The sequence below is a fragment of the Lynx rufus genome, unplaced genomic scaffold, assembly GCF_022079265.1.
Source record: "Lynx rufus isolate CCGP_SWC_20201006 ecotype Redwood Valley unplaced genomic scaffold, mLynRuf1.p SCAF_16, whole genome shotgun sequence".
Lineage (NCBI taxonomy): Eukaryota > Metazoa > Chordata > Mammalia > Carnivora > Felidae > Lynx > Lynx rufus.
Genome location: NW_025814830.1, coordinates 2,223,597 through 2,245,037, shown reverse-complemented (window position 1 = coordinate 2,245,037; position 21,441 = coordinate 2,223,597). Strand labels below are relative to the sequence as shown.

At 44.4% G+C, this 21,441-nt stretch overlaps 1 protein-coding gene across 1 annotated transcript; it reads right to left on the bottom strand.

The window, feature by feature from the left end:
- Window positions 1-715: 715 nt before the first annotated feature.
- Window positions 716-16,580, bottom strand: LOC124510816 (zinc finger protein 677-like). The gene is made up of 4 exons (XM_047077475.1): window positions 16,306-16,580; window positions 12,218-12,308; window positions 8,740-8,905; window positions 716-2,807 (listed from the first exon to the last, which is right to left on the bottom strand). Exons 2-4 carry the CDS (start codon window positions 12,230-12,232, stop codon window positions 751-753), a joined length of 2,238 nt encoding a protein of 745 aa, XP_046933431.1. The 5' UTR covers window positions 12,233-12,308; window positions 16,306-16,580; the 3' UTR covers window positions 716-750.
- Between the last annotated feature and the right edge of the window lie 4,861 nt (window positions 16,581-21,441).

Here is a 21,441-nt window from a genome sequence, read left to right as displayed (position 1 = left end):
GGTAACACACAAAAAAAACATGTAATGAAAGTAGAACACCAAACTTCAGGTTGAAAGACATCAATAGTAATGTAGGCTTTTTAAGAAACCTCAAATTAAAAACAAAAAAAGTAGGTTTAAAAGAAATGGTACAGGGGCACCTGGGTGGCTCAGTGGGTTAAGCATTGACTGATGGTTTCAGCTCAGGTCCTGATCTCATGGCTTATGAATTTGAAACCCACACTGGGCTGTGTGCTGACAGCACAGAGACTGCTTGGGATTCTCTCTCCCTCTCTCTCTCAAAATAATAAAAAAAGATGGCACTTAAAAAAAATTTTTTTAATAAATGGTACATCACTACTAAAGATCACCTTGTTCCACTGACACTCATCTCATGAGTCTTAAATGATTTGACTTTTAATTACTGTGAATAATTTAACATCTGAGGTTGATTAATCTTGGACTAGACTTAATTCTCCCTAGTATAAATCCTCTGATATATAGTGTATTGTGGAAAATGGTTAAATGATTTTCATTCATTACGTTTCTTTTTTACTCACATTTTTAAAAAGTTTATTTATTTTGAGAGAGAGTGGAGAAGGGGCAGACAGGAGGAGAGAGACAGAGAGAGAGAATCCCAAATAGGTTCTGCACCACCAGCATGGAGCCCAATGCAGGGCTCAAACTCATGAACCACAAGATCATGACCTGAGCTGAAGTCAGTCACTTAACTGACTGAGCCACCCAAGTACCCCACCATTCATTACATTTCTAAGGTTCCTCTTCAGTATGAATTCTTTGGTGAATCCTGAGGTCAGACCATTGTCTCAAGGCCTTGCCACATTCAATACATTTGTATGGTTTCTCTCCAGTATGCATTCTCTCATGACCCCAGAGGTGCGAACGTTTAATAAAAGCCTTCCCACACACAGTACATTTGTGTGTTTTCTCTCCAGGATGTATATTCTGATGTCTTATGAGGCTTGAATACTGCTTAAAGGCTTTGTCACATTCATTACATTTGTAAGGTTTCTCTCCAGTATGAATTCTCTGATGAATTGTAAGGTTTGAATTTTGACTAAAAGCCTTGCCACACACATTACATTTATATGGTTTCTCTCCAGTATGGATTCTTTGATGTCGAGTAAGGCGTGAACACCAGTTAAAGGATTTGCCACACTCATTACATTTGTAAGGTTTCTCTCTTCCATGAATTCTCTGATGATCCCCCAGGCTTGAGCTTTGAATAAAAGCATTACCATGTATACCTGATTCATCATGTTTCTTTTCAGTATGTATTTTCTGATGTCTAGTAAGGTGTACAAGCTGTGTATATGCTTTATCACATTCATTACATTTATAAGGTTTCTCACCAGTATGGTTTTTTTTATGTTTAGTTAGGCTTGAACGCACAGTAAAGGCTTTACCACATTCATTACATTTGTGAGGTTTCTCACCAGTATGAATTCTCTGATGATCCACAAGACTTGAACTTTGGATAAAAGCCTTACCACATTCATTACATTTGTATGGTTTTTCTCCAGAATGAATTTTCTGATGTTTCACAAGACTTGAAATGTGGATAAAAGCCTTGGCACACACAGTACATTTGTGTGGCTTCTCTCCAGGATGTACATTCTGATGCTTAGTGAGGTGTGAGCATTGCTTAAAAGCCTTGCCACACTCATTACATTTATAAGGTTTCTCGCCAGTATGGATTCTTCGATGAATCCTGAGGGTAGACCACTGCCTAAAAACCTTGCCACATTCAATACATTTGTATGGTTTCTCTCCAGTATGAATTCTCTTGTGATCCCAAAGATATGAACGTTTGGTAAAACCCTTACCACATTCATTACATTTGTAAGGTTTCTCTCCTGTATGAATTCTCTCATGACGCCAGAGGTCTGAACACTTGATAAAAGCCTTACCACATTCGTGACATTTGTGTGGTTTTTCTCCAGTATGAATTCTCCAATGGTTTGTAAGGTGGGAATTTTGATTAAAGACCTTGTCACATATATTACATTTATATGGTTTCTCTCCAGTATGGATTCTCTGATGTCTTGTGAGGTTTGAGAACTGCTTAAAGGCTTTACCACACTCATTACATTTGTAAGGTCTCTGCTCAGAATGAATTCTCTGATGACTAGTAAGGACTGAATGATGGCTAAAAGTCTTTCCACATTCATTACATTTGTATGGTTTTTCTCTAACTTTTGTTTTCTGGTGCTGTGTAAGCAATGAAGGACACATAAAAACCTTTCCATATTTATTACAAATGTTGGTTTTGACACTAGGAGGCAATCTCTGAAGCGGCAAAATGGAACAAGTTTTGACAGACTTCTCAACTTGATTACATCCACTAATTTTCTCCTCAGTTTGAAATAATTCAGCCAGATGCGACTGGGAGCTTAATGCAATTCTATTTTCAAAACATTTTGTGTACTTGTTTCCTGCATAGACTATATTGGTCTTTATTTTTAACAAATTCTTTATTAATGATTTCCCTTGTTTAAAATATTGATATGTACTTTTTCTTAAAGAAACACTGTGCTTTAAAGGTAAATTAATCCAGGATTTGCTGTCTTGTTTATCTCTTCGACCACTGAGATTTAGGTTATCTGTCACAAGCATTCCTTTTGAATTTCTTTCTTCATATTCGCACTTGCTCTCAAATTCATACATATTTCCCCAGACTTCCCTGAAGTCAAAATCCTCAAGGCCATGGCTTTCAGGTCTTCCCAAGAGCACTGATGGGTATAATTCTCCATTATTAATGTCTTTCTTTGGTAATAATTCCTTGATCACGAATGTAGCAGAGCTATCTGAAAGATATATATGAAAAAAAAAGTCTTCATATTAATTAGAGTTGCAAGATGGATGTTACACTAAAAGTAAAACTTACATTGAAGAAATAAAAACTTCTCAACCAAAGTCTGTAAATGTTTAAGAAGGCAAAGTGAATAGAATCTTTTAATAAAAGATAACATGTATTTCGAATTATATTAAGAGAAACCTACTTTGAAACACCCTATGACCAAATCATTCACATTATGTAAACTTATGTAAGTTCTGAAAGAAAGTGTATTCTTTGCCCACCACGTCAAAACACACACCAAATGCCAGTAGACAAATAGGTGTGTTGTACTGAAAACATATTATACAAATGCATATTTACAGTATAATTACTGTATGCAAATAAATGATGAGGCACAATTCTACATGAAGTAATGACAATCCATAAAAATATGAATTAGGGGTGCCTAGCTGGCTCAGTCGGTAGAGCATGTGACTCATGATCTCGGGGTCATGAGTTTGAGCCCGATGTTGGGTATAGAGATTCCTTAAAAATAAAGTCTTTCAAAAAAAAATAAGATAAATACCTGGAAGTTACAAACTATAAAAGTAAAAATAAGAAGGTAATAAGTCAAGAAGAATTTAATACATCATTGGAATAAGAAAATATTCTTAATATCTACTCTAAAACTGTCTATGCTGTATGCAGAATAGGCATTTTAGAACATTTAACAATTGGTGAATTGCAGTCATATTCCATACTAGATACTGAAACTCCTAATCTGTAGATGACAAGTTAATAAATGAAATTTTTAAATTAAACCAAGATAAATCCAACAGGTAAATAATAAGTAACCACACTTACACACAATTATAGACTGGAATTCTAATGATTTCTCTCTTAATAACAAGGGAAAGGACTTATATTCCAGAAAGAGCACACAATATGAGAATTGGAAAACATGTTGAGAAAAGCTTCCACATATTCATAGCAGTCTAAGTTACACACATGCCCAGTGGCTTCTGAAATGTCAGTTTTCAGATAATTAGTATTGTAAAGAACTGGGTAAAAGTAACAGCATGAAAATCGTGGAATATTCTAAGTCCATCTCTCTATAAAAACAGCAAGTAAGTTGGCAAAAACTGTCAGAATCAACTTTATCAAAGTTCTGGAAACCAAACAAAGATTTACAGCAATCACGTAGGTACTTAAGAAAAAGGCAGCTGATCTCAGTTGGAGAGATTTTAACATTTTAACTTCCCCTGGCCCAATCCCATTCTCTACAGCATAGAGGCAGCCCATGTTCCTGCTATAGGTCCCATGTACTGGGAGTGGCAGAACAGACTTGATTCTCTAAGAATTGTGGGTTTTACTTTGATCTGCTTGGTGGCTCACTGAAAAACTGGCTCAAAAATTTTGCCTTTGCCGAATTCAAGAGGTGCTTTGCCAGGTGGGGTGGGAGTGGTGTGCATTTGACAAGCATATTTTTTTTTTAATTTTTTTTTTCAACGTTTATTTATTTTTGGGACAGAGAGAGACAGAGCATGAACGGGGGAGGGGCAGAGAGAGAGGGAGACACAGAATCGGAAACAGGCTCCAGGCTCTGAGCCATCCGCCCAGAGCCCGACGCGGGGCTCGAACTCACGGACCGCGAGATCGTGACCTGGCTGAAGTCGGACGCTTAACCGACTGCGCCACCCAGGCGCCCCTTGACAAGCATATTTAAAGGCAAGTATACTAGCAGATGGCACACTTGGGGCCAAGAGAAGACACTGTAAAGCCAGGGATGAAGGGCTGGGGAGTAAAATGCTTTGGGGAATAAGGGCTTTGAAAAACAGCTACACGTTCCTAGGAATCTAAGTCGTGCACATTCCCAGGGTGGGGCCAGTGCTCAGAAAACACGTGAGGTGACCCTGTGCCTCACCTCCTGCTAACCTTCAGGCTCGGCAGAAGCAGGAGGTAAAGGCTAAGACCCCACTGTAAACCGCCAAGCTGAGTTTTGGGTATTCCCAAACAAACGTACAAAATCTATTTCCAAAGACTAGGAGTCTCTTGCTTTTTGGTTTTTTTTGGTTCCAGGTGTTTGAGAAGTTATGCGTTTAATCACTAGCTCACCACTAAGCAAACCAGATGTGACAAAGAATACAGACTTTACAAAACTGACTCAGAAAAATGACTAAACAGACAACAGCAACTGCAGTAAACAACAATAAGCAATGCTGAGGTGCGGGTATGGGTAGGGGAGAATGTGACTTCCAGAGTTGTCATAATACTCAAAATGTTTAACTTAAAAACATAATTATGAGGCAGGCAAACCAACAATAATGTATAGCCCATACATAGGAAAAGCAATTTAACAAAGATTGTCCCTGAGGAAGCCCAGACATCAGACTTTGCTAGACAAAGAATTTATGTCACTATTTTGAAAGAACTATGCTGAAAGAACTATGAAGAGACCATATGCAAATAACCAAAGGACCCAATGACAGCAATATTTCTCAAAACTGAGAATATCAAGAAAGAGGCAGAAATTAGAAAAAGGAACCAGAATCGACATTCTGGAGCTGAAAAGTACAGAAACTAAAATGGAAAAAGCCCTAAGGGAGTTTAGCACCAAATTGAACAGGCAAATTGAACAAATTAAGTCCACTGAGATTACTCAGTCTCAGCAGAAGAAAAAAGCATGAAGAAAAATGAATGGAACAAGAGACTCGCGGGGCACTTTCAAGTGTACCAACACAGATCATGGGAATCCCAGAAGGAGAGGACAGAATGAAATGGGCAGAAAAAATATTTGAAGTAATAAGGCAGAAAAATTCCCAAATTTGGTGAAGTACATAAACCGACAAACATATCCAAGGAGTTCAGCAAGGCCCGAGTGAGATAAACTGAAAGATGCCCACAGTGAAACACTTCATAATCAAGCTGTCAAAAGCCAAAGACACAGAACCCTGAAAGCGGCAAAGGGTAGTTCCTCTGGTAAAAGAGATCGTCAATAAAATTACCCAATGATTTCACACCAGAAACCGTATGGACCAGAAGGCAACGGGATGACATTTTCACAGTGCTAAAGAGAAATAAAGGTCTATTAAGAATTCTACACACTTCAAACTATCCTTCAAAAATAGAAGAAAAGTTAAAACGTTGCCAGAAAAACAAAACAAAACAAAACTGGGGAGTCCCTTGCTGGAAGACCAGTCTAACAAAAAATTAGTAAAGGGAATGCTTGAGGCTAATATGAAGGAAGAAACAAAAACGTGAATCCACATCAAGAAATAAGAAACAGTAATAAAGACAGTAGACTGGTGAGTATAAGGTTAGTATTGTGTTTTCGGTTTGTCACTCTTTTTCCCTATTGATTAAAACAACATCAAACAGTATTTAAAATCTGTGATTTAAATGTGAACCACTGATGGTCACACAATATATATACAGAATTTGTGACAGCAGCAGAGGAGAGAAGGACAGGATTTATAGAAGCAAAGTTTTTAGGGGCGCCTGGGTGGCTCAGTCGGTTAAGCATCTGACCAGCTCAGGTCATGATCTTATAGTCTGTGAGTTTGAGCCCTGCATTGGGCTCTGTGGTGACAGTGCAGAGCTTGGAGCCTGCTTCAGATTTTGTGTCTCCCTCTCTCTCTGCCCCTCCCCTGCTCGCGCTCTGTCTCTCTCATAAATAAACACTAAAAAAAATAAAAAATAAAAGAAGAAAGTTTTTATATACAGGCATACCTTGGAGATACTGTGGGCTCAGAGAGCAATGCGAATCTAATGAATTTTTTGTTTTCCTAGTGTCTGGAGTATCAGAAAAAACAGACTTTAAGTAACAATTGTTATGAGACAAAGGACAATATATATTTTAAAAAGTATAACTCATTAAGGAATTACAGCAAATATGAACATATACACAAGAGAACCCCAAGATATATGAAACAAATATTTATAGAATTGAAGGGAGAAATAAAAATAGTTGTAGAAGAGTATTTGGAGACTTCCAGACCTCACTTTCAATGATGGAGAGTACATCCAGACAGAAATTCAGGAAGGACACAGACAATTTTAGCCGAGTATAAACCAGCAAGCACTGACAGACGTATATGGAGCACCCCGCCAATAAGAGCAAAATACATTCTTCCCCACTTGCACGTGGGACAGTCTCCAGGACAGACCATATATCAGTCCGTGAAGTAAGTCTCAACAAATTGAAAAAGAGTGAAATCAGACAAAATATTTTCTCCAACCACAGAAGAATGAAACTTGACATTAGTAACTGAAGGAAAACTGGAAAGGATGTAAATACATGAAGATCTTTAAACGCTTAAAAAATCCCATGGGTCAAAGAAGGTATCACACAGCAAAGTAGAAAATACTTTGAGAGAAAAGTAACAAAAACACATAACATAGCGAAACTTACAGTATAGTGTGGTGTGGACGTGCTTATACTGCTGCTGAGTCAAAGCAGTTTCAGGGCTGGATTGAGAGACCCACCCACCCCCATGACACACACTCTAATGTGGGGCAAAAGCAAAACTGAAGAAAGGGCCTGAAGAGGCAGAGAGCTCTGGGCCCACAGATGCTGATGTTTTCCAACACCAGGAGCAGGTATCCTAAGCACACAGATTGAGGATGATCCTAGAGAAGTCCTGATGCCAGGATTGAGGAGGCTTCAGCTCTGACCCGTGTGGACTGGGAACAAGAATGGAATGAGAAAAGAAAGAAAGAGAATGAGAACTAGAAAAGAATGAGAAAGAGAAAGAGAACCCCTTAAAACCAGCCCCCTAGTGCCCTTCATGGTCAAGGAACAAAAGAGGTCACAGGGCCATGGACGCCTGGCTGGCTCAGCAAGGGGGCGTGCAACTCTTGATCTTGAGTTTGTAAGATCGAGCCTCACGTTAGGTGGAGAGATTACTTAAAAATAAAATCTTAACATGTATTTATTTTTGAGAGACAGAGCACGAGCTGGAGAGGGGCAGAGAGAGAGGGGGATACATAATCCGAAGCGGCTCTAGGCTCTGAGCTGTCCGCACAGAGCCCTACGTGGGGCTGGAACCCACAAACCACGAGATCGCGACCTAGGCCGAAGTCCGACACTTAACCAACTGAACCACTCAGGTGCCCCAAAAATAAAATCTTAAAAAAAAAAAAAAAAAAAAAAGAGGTCATGGGGCACTTAATAGAGTGCTACAGGTCATGACGAAGATTTTGCCTTGGTCTTTGCATGAGCCGGGGGCTAGGAGGATGCATTTCTACATGTCTGAAGAAGGGAGTGATGAGGGGAAGGGAAGCAAACTTTTCCTTTGAGAGCTCACAAGAAAGACACATTTGTTTTCCCACAGAACTCCCCCACTGGCAGAGAGTTCCCCAAACACCATTAACGGTGCGGCCTCCTCTCTGCCCTTCTGAGCTCTTGCCTATGTTCCCACCCGTTTGTTTTTTTCACTGTTTTCACCTTGCTCTCCAGTCTGAGGCTCTTTCCCTTGCTCCAAAATAGAGATATCATTCAAGACAGAGAGATTCCTACTTATAAAAAGAAAGGAATGAAAAAAAAAAAAAAGTAAGGAATGTGATGTGCTGTATCTTTTCCAGAATCCAATTCCAGCCCTTTGTTCAGCTGAGGAGAGAGGATGTTACAGATGTCTAGAAAAACATTCCACAGGCCTCTTCACTCTCTCCTGAATGCTTATGGAATATTTTTAAAACATAGATATCCAGCTCTCTTCCAAGAACTACTGAGTCAGAAGTACACGGATCTAAGTGGATCCAGAATGAGACATTTTTTAAAGTTTGCCATAAGGTTTTGTTCTTCCTCAACTTCTGGAGGCACCACTAATCTAGGGTGGGGTGGGCAGACCATCTGACGAAACGGGGAGCGGAAGGGGATGCCGCCTCATAGAAGTTCTCATTTCAAAATGAACCCAGCCTCAATCTCCATCAAGCAGAGCAAGGGCTCCCAAGAGACTCACTGGGGCAGATCCCGACTTCTGGAGGGACGTTTTCCTTGCCCAGGGAGACCAGGTTCCTGTAGTTCTCCAGCATCACGTCCCTGTACAAGGCCCTCTGAGACGGGTCCAGGCACACCCATTCCTCCTGAGAGAATTCTATGGCCACATCCCTGAAGGTCAACCGTTCCTGAAATGAAAAACACATTTCACCACGGATCCTTGGGGGTGAGTTCTCCTGTTCACACAAAATATGAGCGGGAGAGCAGTGTAAGGCCCGATTCAACGAAAGTGAATGTTCTGACATATCATTTTGGGCAAGAACAGGTAACTGTGAGCAATTCTTAGGTCCCTAATTTTGTTTCATTACATTTTTCCATCAGAGGATATCGAATCCACTACATCACTGTAGACTTCCCATTTTTGTGGACAATAAAAAGAACGATATAAATGAAAAATATCCAACACGTGGTTGATTATATGGACGCTGTACACCTGATGTTCTCCTGAGTGACAGTTCTACACACCTAGTGGCTCTGGAGCACAAGAGGTAACTTCAGGTGTGACAAACTATATGCAAAGATATAAATACATGTTTTCGTTTAAAGTCAGACATTTAGCCATTATGGAATGTATGCATCAAATGGAGCTTATTCCACTAAAAACAACAAAAAAAGGATTCGGGTTGATGAACTTTACTAATGTACATTAATTGAACTAAATAGAACACAGGTTGGTCACAGCAGATCTTTGAAGAAATATTGGATGATTAAAAATTTAAAAAAACCAAAAACATGAAAGGGGCGGGGGGCGCCTGGGTGGCTCAGTTAGTTAAGCATCTGACTTCAGCTCAGATCACGGGTCATGATCTCTCACTTCCTGAGTTCGAGCCCCGCATCTGGTTCTGTGCTGACAGCTCAGAGCCTAGAGCCTGCTTCAGAATCTGGGACTCCCCTCTCTCTGCCCCTCCCCGTCTCATGCTCTGTCTCTCTCAAAATATAAATGTTAAAAAAAAATTTTTTTTAAATCATACCAAACAGGACATCTGAAACGTTTTTATTGAGGAAGAACTTTCCACCAAGCATCACAATCCACAGTAAGCACTGGAAACATTTCCACCGAAGGTGAGGCTGAGGTAGGTGGGCCAGCCAGGCTCCTGCCATTCACCGCTGCTCTGGATGCCTAAGTTGGGCCCAGCTGGGGGGAAACACTCATTCCCATTAGAAGTTGCACTGAGGAACCTATTTGCAAGACATTTCCCAACCTATGTGAAGGACATAACAAAGACATGACCAAAAACTGACAAACCTAATTCTTTTTGTTTTTTAATTTTTTTAATGTTTTTTTATTTTTGAGAGAGAGAGAACATGAGCAGTGGAGGGGCAGAGAGAGAGGGAGACATGGAATCTGAAGCAGACTCCAGGCTCCGAGCTGTCAGCAAAGAGCCCAATGCGGGGCTCGAACTCATGAACCACAAGATCATGACCTGAGCCAAAGGCAGATGCTCAGCTGACTGAGCCACCCAGGCGCCCCCAAACCTAATTCTTACTGGAGGTGTGGTGACATAAAGACCTCAGTGATTTAGAAACTCAGAGCAATTCAAATGCAGAAGAAATGTGGGATTTAAAAAAACGAAACAATGGCCATTGTGCTGAGGAAAAATAATTTTGAAAACAAAAATTAAATGGAGAGATTTGCCAAAAAACATATGAACCTATTAATGTGTGTGTGTTACATGAAACTTTACAATCAATGAAATAAATAACTACCAGATATATACAAAAAGCCAATTTAAGGAGATAATTTTAAGAAAAGAGTACTAAACAGAACATAATACCTTGAGATTATGCTAGCTCAGATCTGCCTAAGAAAGATCAGAAAGTAGAGGGCAAGAAGGAAAGATTTACATTTCACTGCAAAACACTGATAAAATAAAGACACAAGGCTGTGTGTAAAGAATTAAGCCATAAAATAGCCCTTAAAAATGTATCAAAGGAGAACAGCAAAGTATGAAAATCCAGGTTTTATTCCCACAAAACTAATGAAAGTTACAAGTAGGTGGAAAATGGAAATACAACGGATTGTCAATTTCTCCCCAATTTTCAAACACAAAGAGATTACAGTACCAATTTTGCTTACATCAGGGGGGAAATCTCACGTGTTGTTGTGGGATGGGGTACTTCGTAGCTTTAGGAGACCATATCGGACAGAATCTATCCTAATGTGAAATGCACTGTCCTTAATCCAGTAATCACACGTTGAGTTGCCTGACCCAGAGAAATCCTGAGACATCTGCAGAGAGGCCGGCCTACTCCTACACAGCCATCGTGGCATTCTTTACATCAGCGAAAAATGGGAAAGGTCCCCGTGTGTCCCCATTAAGAAAATGATCCAATGAGGCTCTAAATGAGCAAGCTGTGTCTGATTGTGTTGATTAACATGAAAACAGTGTCTAGACGTGCTATGTAAATTTTTCTAATTTGCATAATAAAATGTTACGACAAACTTCATCGAGATTTCCTAAAATTTTATACCAGTGTTAAATGCATTTGTATCAGGTTTGAACTGACTCCTGCCACAGAACTGACAACATCAGTTCCCTGTTGAGACATGAAGGGTGGGGAAGTGACAGGGAAGAGCATCCCCTTCTGACTACATCTTCATGCCTAAGTTGCTTCTTGGTCTGGAGCTTATTCAATCAACCAATCAATACATGTCACCCACTCATGTGATGTCTAAGGTCAATGAGATATAATACTTAAAAATAATGTTGGAACCAGATGGCTACAGCCTCTCTGATGGTGAAGATAAAGTTCTATGCTCCAGATCTGGGCTAAATTAACACCATTTTCACCTAAAACATCTGCCTCACAAGAGCTGCTGTAGGAACGCCATGGTCTCTTTGGGACAGATGTGCTGAGAATGATTTTTTTAAAACCTTTACCATTGATTAGGTTGACTCCACACTGTAAAACCAACTATGGAATAAAACATCCACTATCACGGATGCTGATTTCTGAACTTGATTCTAAATTAGTAGTTTGGAACCAGAAACACCATGGTGCACTTGTTTAGCTCTGAATGCATTACAAGGTCAGGCAGAGCTGCTTTCTTCTTACCACTCTTCTTTTCCAGAATCTTCCAACTCTTCCTACACATGAATCCAGGACTTCCACACACGGCTTCTTTCATCCTGGTCGACAGAGAGCCTACTGTGTGTCCAGAGGCGGCCGCTAAACACCCCCTGCAGCCCAGCCACACTGACACCACCCGTCTCCACTCGCCTGCTGCGAAGCCCCTCAGGATGTGCCCAGTGCAGCCCCCTCACAGGCTCGGGTCCCTGGGTCACAACGAGCTGGAATCTAAGTGCAGAGGAGAGGGACGGTGGGGGGAAGGCCTGGGGGAGTGTGGACAAACACTTCAGACTCAGACAAGGTTAGCAAGTCCAAGAAGGGCCTTGCAGGAATGAGAGACAGGAAATCGACCCAGGATATGACTTCACCTGACAGACGGCCATTCCCGACTCCTTTCCTTTGCTCTTCCTCCCTTTCCAGGATTCTTCCTCAGGCAGGATCAGGCTTGGGAATTCAATCCTAAGTGTCAAGAAAATGCAGCTTAATGCTTTGAGTCAGTCTGGCTCCTTCCCGTCCTGCAGCCTCACACGGGAAGGCCTCTCCGTGTGAAAACACGGGGGGGGGGGGGCCGGGACAGTGGACTCCTCCAGAGGCCAGCAAGTGACCTTCCCACCCTTCTTCTTCAGAACCGGCTCCCGCCCTGGTGAAGCCCCCCCCCCGCCCCCGCACACGGCATCAGTGGGGACCTGGGCGGGACCTGACCCTCCCCTGCAGGTCACAGGCCCGCCTTGATCACACCCCACGCAGAGCGGGGCCCCCTCACCTCTCCCTGGGTCAGGGGCTGATGTCAGCCTCAGACATGGAGCACCACAGCCTTGGTGCTCAGCGCTGGAGACACATCAGAAACCCCCGAGGCACTTTAACTAGGACTGAGATCAGGCCCTGTCTCCCCTTGGCCATTTGAAGGGAATCTTTGGGAGGAACACAAGAGCTGTATCTGCAGACAGCCTCAGATTTACAGCGTGAAGCTGGGTGGAGCACACTCAGGAGGCCCACCCAGCACATCCCCCTTCTGGCTCTGGATCCCCAGGGGCCTTGCCGTCATGAATATCCAGCCAGTGGAAGGGGAAGGAGCAGGAGAGAGATGCCAAGGACCAGAATTGGGGGTGGGGGCGTGGCTGGAATGTTAAAGGGAGCGGGGGTGAGAAGGCGCCACTGAGAGGTGATATCAGAACAAAGACCAGAGGAAAGAAGAGATTTTACCACCTGCACGTGAGGGGTCAGAGACTTCGAGGCAGAAGGACACCCATGTGAAGACCCTAAGGTAGTGGTGTTCTGAGCTCCAGAAAGGACAGAGAAGCCTGTGCAGCTGGACAGGGTGAGTAGAGGAGACAAGGAGGTAAGATCAGAAAGTATTAAAGGAAGCAAATCAGAAGGGACTGCATTCTTCCAAATGTCCCCCATACCTCATGTATTCCCTTATCCATTTTGAGTAAACATCTGATTTTTATTTATTGTGTCCTAAGTTAAAACACTAACAAGTAATGTCAAGATGCCCATCTAAGCCCAGGAAATACAGGGTCACCCTATATGCAGAGGCAGACTGCAAGGGACAGGTTTGGAGGAGTTTGGGGGGGTCACTCTTGGACATATTAAGGTGAAGATACCAGGCTGTTGTCCCAGCAGAGACATCGAGGAGACAGCTGGGTAAAGGCCCCTGGTTTCAGGGGAGAAGTCTGGTGGAACAGTGAAAGGAGACATCAGTGTTGAAAGTCATGAGATGGGGCGAGGGGGAAAGGCAGGAAGTGAGAAGGGTTTTCAAGGCTAAGCCCAGAGGTGCTCCTGCAGTCAGAGACCAAGGAGTTAGGAGAAACAGGCACCGGGAACGGATGCATGAACATGGAGAAGAACGTTAAAACAGGTAAGTGGTAGTTTTACTTGTAAAAAACTAGTGTGATGTGGAAACCAAGAGAAGAGTGCTTCAGAAAGAGGAGCCTGGCGTGCTGTTGCTGGGACCAGCGTGAAGAGAAGGGGAAGCCAATTCCTGGACTGAGAAGTGGGGAGGTCCCTGGTGACTCGGACATGGAGAGTCTCAGTGGCGCAGTGGATATGAAACAGAACCGGAACCAAGATCTGAAGCAGAGTATAAACAAGTGTTTAGTGTATTCTGCTCTAAAATGGAGCACACCCCAGGGCACTTACCACCACGGGGAATGTAGCTGATGGAAGGTTCTTTATTTTAGAGGTGCGAGAAAAGGGGCGCCTGGGTGGCTCAGTCGGTTCAGGTCATGACCTTACCGCTTGTGAGTTGGAGCCCCGCATCGGGCTCTGTGCTGACATCTCAGAGCCTGGAGCCTGCCTCGGATTCTGTGTCTCTGTCTCTCTCTGCCCCTCCCCCACTCTCTCTCTGTCTCTTATAAATATTAAAAATTTTTGTAAAGGGGCGCCTGGGTGGCGCAGTCGGTTAAGCGTCCGACTTCGGCCAGGTCACGATCTTGCGGTCCGTGAGTTCGAGCCCCGCGTCGGGCTCTGGGCTGATGGCTCGGAGCCTGGAGCCTGTTTCCGATTCTGTGTCTCCCTCTCTCTCTGCCCCTCCCCTGTTTATGCTCTGTCTCTCTCTGTCCCAAAAATAAATAAAAAAACGTAAAAAAAAAAAATAATAAAAAAAAAATAAAAATTTTTGTAAATAAAAATAAAGATGGGAGAATGTAGTAAAAGCCTCTTTTTTGTGTATTTTTTTTAAAGATGGGACGATATCGCCATATGTACATGCTGAACCAAATAATTGCCTGGAGGTAAAAATTGATGAACAGGGTCCAAAGGATCCTGAGGCTGTCGTACTGTTGGACCTCACAGCCGTTCTGCAGCTGTTCCCAGAGACCCACCTCCAGCAAGCCTGCCTCAGTGAAAGCACCCACCTCCTGGGCCCCAGTCCCCCACTGTTTGCCTTCTTGACTCAGACACTCCTGCGGGTTCCCATGCTGTTTGTGCTACACTCCCAGCGCACACCCCACACACAATATTACACGACAGAACCTCCTAATCAGCTACGCACTTTGCCCAAAGATCCTACGCCATGTTCCTAATACCAGTCTTATTTTGTCAGGAAGACACCCACCAACCCAGGATTCGACACGTTCCCTCTTGGAGACCATACCCCAACGTCAGGCACCTCCACGACGCCATAATACAAGAGCAATGTCTGCAATGATCCACACACTCCAACTAGACTCCAGGACCTTCTGGAACACCCCCAACTGTCATCTGTATCCCACAAAACACATGTGATACCTTCAGGAATGCTTTGCCTGAAATAATGAGATTTTCCCCCACCAAAACCACCACAGATTACCCCCCAAATGGTGACATTTCCCGTTAAACCCTTATGGGTCCTAAGAGACCCCACAGGTCAACCACGGAAACACTAGCTGCACTTCCTGAATCCACCCCTCAGGATTCAGGCACAAACTGCCCCACAGCTGTCAGTCTGGCTGCTATTGCTGGACAGCTCACTCCCTCCTTGTAAACGGCCTCTTCACCACAGCACCTGGCTGACCAGCCAGTGTCCAATGTCCGGTCGAAGCAGGAAAGAGAAGGCTTTTCCTTCCCTCACATTGGACCAACTCTGGAAGGTCACCCCACCTGCAGAGCTCTAGGCTGTCGCCATACAGTGGAGTCTGAATTTTTGTCCCGAGGACAACCAGAAGCCAATGAAAGGATTAAAAGCCAGGGAATTCCCTCCCTGCTCTGTTTGTACCTCCGCTGTCTCTGTCACCGTTGCCCCTCTTTCTGTCCCAGCACCACCTCTATCTGCCACGGCCCCAATTCTTTTATTCCTTCCCCACTCTCATTCTGATGTGCCTGCTCCTTGCTGCCCCACTCCCATCACCGGTTAAGATCTCTCTCGTCCAGTGTGCTACCCTTCACCTCTCTGGAGACACCTTTTAATCTAGATTTCTCTACTTTCTTTTCTCCCTCTACTTTTCTGTGGTTCACTCCACTCTTACTCTCTCTCCACATCCACCTGCTCTTCCCTGTTTTACTCTTTCTTTCTTCCTTTCTCTCACACGTAGTTTTACTCATCCTCCCTCAGACTGTCTCTGCTTCGCCCCCAACCCTGACACTCACAACTATGGAAAAAAAAAAAGTTCTCTGCCCGCGAAGAACACTTTCCAGGGCGGCTTCAATAGTGGAAACACACCATGGCAAGCACAGCCGGTGGATGCGAATCGTGCGGAAGAAGCTCCCAAGGCTGTGAGTACAAAGTGGAGTACTAACGGGGGAGGGGCCCGGCTCCGGAGGTCGCGTAGGTGGAGGGGGTGTCCGGAGAGGGGTGGTGCCTGCAGAACCCCAAGGCCAAGGAGACGTGGCTTCTGGGTCTGCACTAGCGCCTGGGGGAGACGAGAGAGGAGCAGCCTGGGGGCCAGAGAGGGAGGACGCGAAGGGGAAAGGGCCAGAGAGTGCGGAGTCCCGGGAGGGTTTTCAGCAGGAAAAAGACGCGGCAGGAGCGGTCTACCTGGACCGAAGGCGGACGGCCGGGGGCGGGGACGCGCCTCGGAGACTTTAACTCGAAATAGTCGTCGACCCCCGAACCCGCAGTGGGGCTCCCAGGCCTGGAATATCTGACGGTCCTGCCGAGAATCATCGGGCGCAGCACAAGCGCCTGAAGGGGGTTTTATCGTACGTGGTGACCCCCGAACTGCGGGTGTTGCGGATCGGAGGCCGGGGACGGGCAGGTGTATCGCAAACACCAGTGTTGAATCAGAAAAGCTGACACTGACCCACCGGAGGGTGTCCTTAGCTCCGTTTCCGGGTCTGCGGGAAACTGCGCGTGCGCAGCGTGCGGCGGGGGCGGGGGGGGGGCGCCCAGGGACGGGCCTTGGACAGTGGCCTGGACTGGACAGAAAGTGAGCGGCCGAAGGGGCGTGGCCGAAGTAGGCGTAGGGTCTGGGCCTCCGTCCCGCCCCTGGACGTTTCTCCGCACTTTCAGCCCTAAAGTACCTTGCTCCCTGCTTTTGAGTTTCTTTGAATCTCTTTGGTATCTCGTGGACCGAGCGGCCTCCTGGCTATTTGAAGTTAATGTTTCAAACAACTTGAAGTAAAAGATTAGAGTTGTGAGAGCCACTTATATTAGAAGCCGAAATGTTTTCCTTTTTCAAGTTGGAAATGGTGTAAGTCAAAGCTCTTTTTGCTGGCGGGAGGTATTGGGGAATACAATTAAAAATAAAATCATCTCCCAACCCAGCAATCCTCTCCACAAAGGTAGTAGGAAAGAAAACCGTTTCATTAGTGAGTAAGCTTTAAACCAGAATGTGACATGCATCACAGGCAATCTGTTGAGAGATTGCAAAGATAAATCTTACCCTGTCATAGAAGACAAGCAAGCGGATACGACCGATTACATACATGTTCTCAAGAAAGATAATAAGTTGTCCTCAAGAAGACATGACGACACCATTCGTCACACATAGCTCATCCTAACATTATCAGGTAAGCAGAGTGGCCACTTGTTTTAGCTAATTGGGTTTATCCAGAGAGAAAACAAACTTCTCATATTAATGACTGGAGGGAGTTTTGAAACTGGGAGCAAGGCACCTGCTGAGTTAGGCACCTATCTTCCCGCGGGAATTGGGAGGAGATAAATGTATTATCTCCTTTGATATTTACATTTCAAAGAGTTGACTCCCAGATCCTTGAGCAAACATTCCTGAGTTACAATGTTGGCCAGAGTCTTATTTAGCTTTTAAAAGACATACATACATTCCGAACAGGCAGAGAAAACTTACAAGTTTCCTAAGAGAAATGCTCTAGGAAAAAGGAGGAAGAGAAGTCTCTTTGCCTCCCCCCCTTTTTAAGAGAGAATTAAATCTGTTTTCTCTCTCTCATTTTTAGTTTATATTTTTCCTTACAGAAACAGCATGCATTCACTAATATATAAATATTAATATATAAGCATATATTAATATATAAATATAAATCTATAAAATATATATATATATATTTTAACAGCTGCAATGTGCTCACAAAAATGGTAGTGTGCACTATGTCTCAGGAACTGTGTTGGGAACCACACACAAATTATGTGAGTTAATTCCTGGAATACCCTGGGAGTTGGGTTTTATATATCCATCTTCCTCAGGAGGATTTAGGTGCTGGGCTTTGCCTTGCGGGGGGTAGAGATTCTGTGTCTCTTTTGTCTCCCTATGACTGATCATTAAAATGGTCTTCATGTGACGGTAGCTCAATATACATGAAAGAAAAAAAGGCAAAGCAGTGGTGGGATTAGTGGTTCTGAGGGGTTTTCTGATGGTGTGCTCGTTTGTGTTCATGTATTTTGTTTTTAACATGTGGAACCATCAGTGGGCCCCCCAGGAGTTGGAGACATGGTGCTATGAGAAATTCCCTACACTTGGGTTATAACCAACAAAGCAAATTTTCACTTATCAGATTTTAAGACCTTTGCTCCCCTTCATGTGCATCTGAGTGTCTTGAAAACCTGAGTGTCCTGGATGGGCAGCCAGAGGAGCTGCTCCGAGCTCAATTCTTCTCTAAGCAGTTCTCAAGACGTAGGACCTCGGGTGGAAGTGGGTGGGAGGAGTGCAAGAGGTAAACTCCATATCTAAGAGGTTATTTGAGAGGGTACCTGGTCTGGCAGCTCTGTTAGGCCCTGGAGACCCCAGCTGGGCAGAAGAGATGGCCTTCCAAGGTGCAGATTCCGGAGGCAGCTGAACTCTGTGTGCCCGTTGTGCAAGGCCAGAGGTGCGCCATAGCAATCTAGGCATCTAGATTTCTAGACACCTAGAAATCTAGTTTGGGGAAGAGCAACTTTAGCTAAGACCTGTGAGCGCTCTGTATGTCTATAAAGCACGGGGTAGTCGTGGGCTGCCAGCGCCAGCCTCTGTGCGGTCCTGTGGATACATGGAGGGTGGGAAACACTGCGTTCAGGCCCTGAGGGGCTGCCGGCTTCGCTGTGTGTGCGCGTTGGAGGGTTTGGGCAGGAAGGAAGAGGCAGAAAGGGCGAGAGTAGGAGAGATCAAGTGCCCCCAGGGACACCGCAGGATGGTGGGAGAACTCGTTGGTGCCACATACTCATGGCCAGTCAGGGCTGAGCACTGTAGCTCCTTCCTGTGGGCTTGGGGTCAGACCGATTTCTGGCTGAGTGATCAGAGCCCCAAATAGGTAGAGGGACCAACTTGTTGCTTCATGTTTGGATCCTGAGTAAGGAATACACAAGACAGTCTTTTGCGCAGAGGCGCTCCGCTTGGGCGGGCACCTTACAGCAGTGCGAGCTCCCGGGGCAAGGACTCCGGGAGGCGGAGTCTGGTCTACCAGGGGTGGAGCCACACCTAGGTCCCCTTCCAATCGAATTGCAGGTGTAGGCATAATATGTCCCGTGGCTTCTCGGCCGCCCAACTTGGTGCCCAAGGTTCCTAAATTCTCTGGAGAAGCCTGAGTCCCAAAGACGTGATCAGGTGAGGTCCTGCCTTCTCCCAGTGACCCTGAGTTTTAAATACTGCTTGTACTGTCTAATCATGACTGTAAAATTCATGATGTGTCTGCAGATTTGTTTCTATGATTAATGAAAAAATAGCAAAATATTTTTCTTAATATAGCCTCCAGGTTCTCGTTCAGTTTAACAGTCACAGAGACCTCTGACTTTGGTGGTTTAGAGCAACATCTTCCAACAGTTAATAATGTCTCAGGTGGGGCGCCTGGGTGGCGCAGTCGGTTAAGCGTCCGACTTCAGCCGGGTCACGATCTCGCACTCCGTGAGTTCGAGCCCCGCGTCAGGCTCTGGGCTGATGGCTCGGAGCCTGTTTCTGATTCTGTGTCTCCCTCTCTCTCTGCCCCTCCCCCGTTCATGCTCTGTCTCTCTCTGTCCCAAAAATAAATAAACGTTGAAAAAAAATTAAAAAAAAAATAATGTCTCAGGTAGGGACACCTGGGTGGCTCAGCTGGTTAAGCATCGGACTTTTGGTTTCAGCTCAGGTTTTGATCTCATGATTTTGTGAGTTCGAGCCCCACATGTGCTGACAGCAGGGAGCCTGCTTGGGATTCTCCCTCTCTCTCTCTCTCTTTCCCTCTCTGTCTCTCTCTCTCTGCCCCTCCCCCACTCACACTGTCTCGTCTCTCTCAAAATAAATAAATACACTTAAAAAAAAAATAATGTCTCAGGACAGTGTGAAATAGAAAATATATTGGTCTCTGCCTCTGTTTCCTGGCACAAAGCCCCTAAGTCCCTTGTAATTTCCGAAGTTATAAGAGCAATAGGGGCGTATTTTGTTCTAATACTTGGTCTTTGACCCTGATTCCTGACACACAGGTCTAAAATCCCTGGAATTTTTTCTGAGTGATACGAGTGTCTTTTGTGATACGAGTGTCTTTTGTTCTAAAGAGGCAGACCTTGGTGGGCTCCCGAATGGGAGCTGGTCACCAGAAAGACCTTGACCAATATGTTCTTCCACCCGGCTATATCTGAGTTATATTCTTTTACAATAAACCAGTAATGTAGTAAGTAAACTGTTTACCTGAGTTCTGTGGACTGTTCTAGCAAATGTATCGAACCAGAGTAGGAAGTCTCATAATGAGATGGGGAAACTGAAGGGACCCCATTAAAAAAAAGCTGTTTCCCCCCTCGTTGCTTCTTTTCCAGCTTCCATTTTTGCTAGGGCCTGCACCCCCACCCCACTCTACACATGCCTTGTAATGCAAATAGCATGTGTCCTCCTTGTGAGGGACAAAGAGACAATGATATCTTTGGAACTTTCCAGCACAATAGCTAACATCTAAGGAGTGACTGGGTGGGGTCGCCTCCAAGACCACTGACTCCAAACACCTTGATGCCAAGACCCCCTAGCTTCAGGGAATGAGTGACTTATGAAGGACACCTGGATCCTGTCCTTGCTCTGACCAGTTCCCTGATTCCTAAGAGGACGTGTGCACAAGACCACAATTGCCAATAAAAACCACAGACCCTAAGCAAAGAGGAGACTCACACTCTTTTCCTTTCCGAGTCTCCTGGACACTCTGTATATATACATCTATATAGATCTTCAGTAAATTCTGCTTTCACTCCCCACTGGCTCACATTTGATTTCCATCCTGCATGAAGCCAAGAACCCTCTCAATTAGCCCTAGTGGGGCCCCGTCTCTGGGTCCTCGGACCCAGCTGCTTGCATCAATAAGAACCTCCAATTTATAGCCAGTTGGTCAGAAGCACAGGTGACAACCTGGACTTGTGATTGCCGTCTGAAGTGGGGGAGGGGACGGGCTTATAGGACTGAGTCCTTAACCTGTGGGATCTGACAGTGTCTCCAGGTAGACAGTGTCAAAATCGAGTTGAATTATAGGACACCCAGCTGCTGTCACAGAGAATTGCTGGTAGAGGAAACACAATCACACATTTGGCAACCAGACATGTCAGAAGTATTGTGTGAATAAAAGAACAACATAGGAATGTGTTTTTCCAACTCAGGGACACAACAGAGCATAATGAAGATACAGAGTTTTCCAGGGCCATTCAAAGGGCACATATGCCAAAGTTCTTGGGCAAATTTGTTATTATTAGCATTAAAGTTTATAATGTTCCACTGTTCAAATATAACATGTATTTATTTTTTTAAATTTTGCTTGGTGTCATAATATCTGGTGA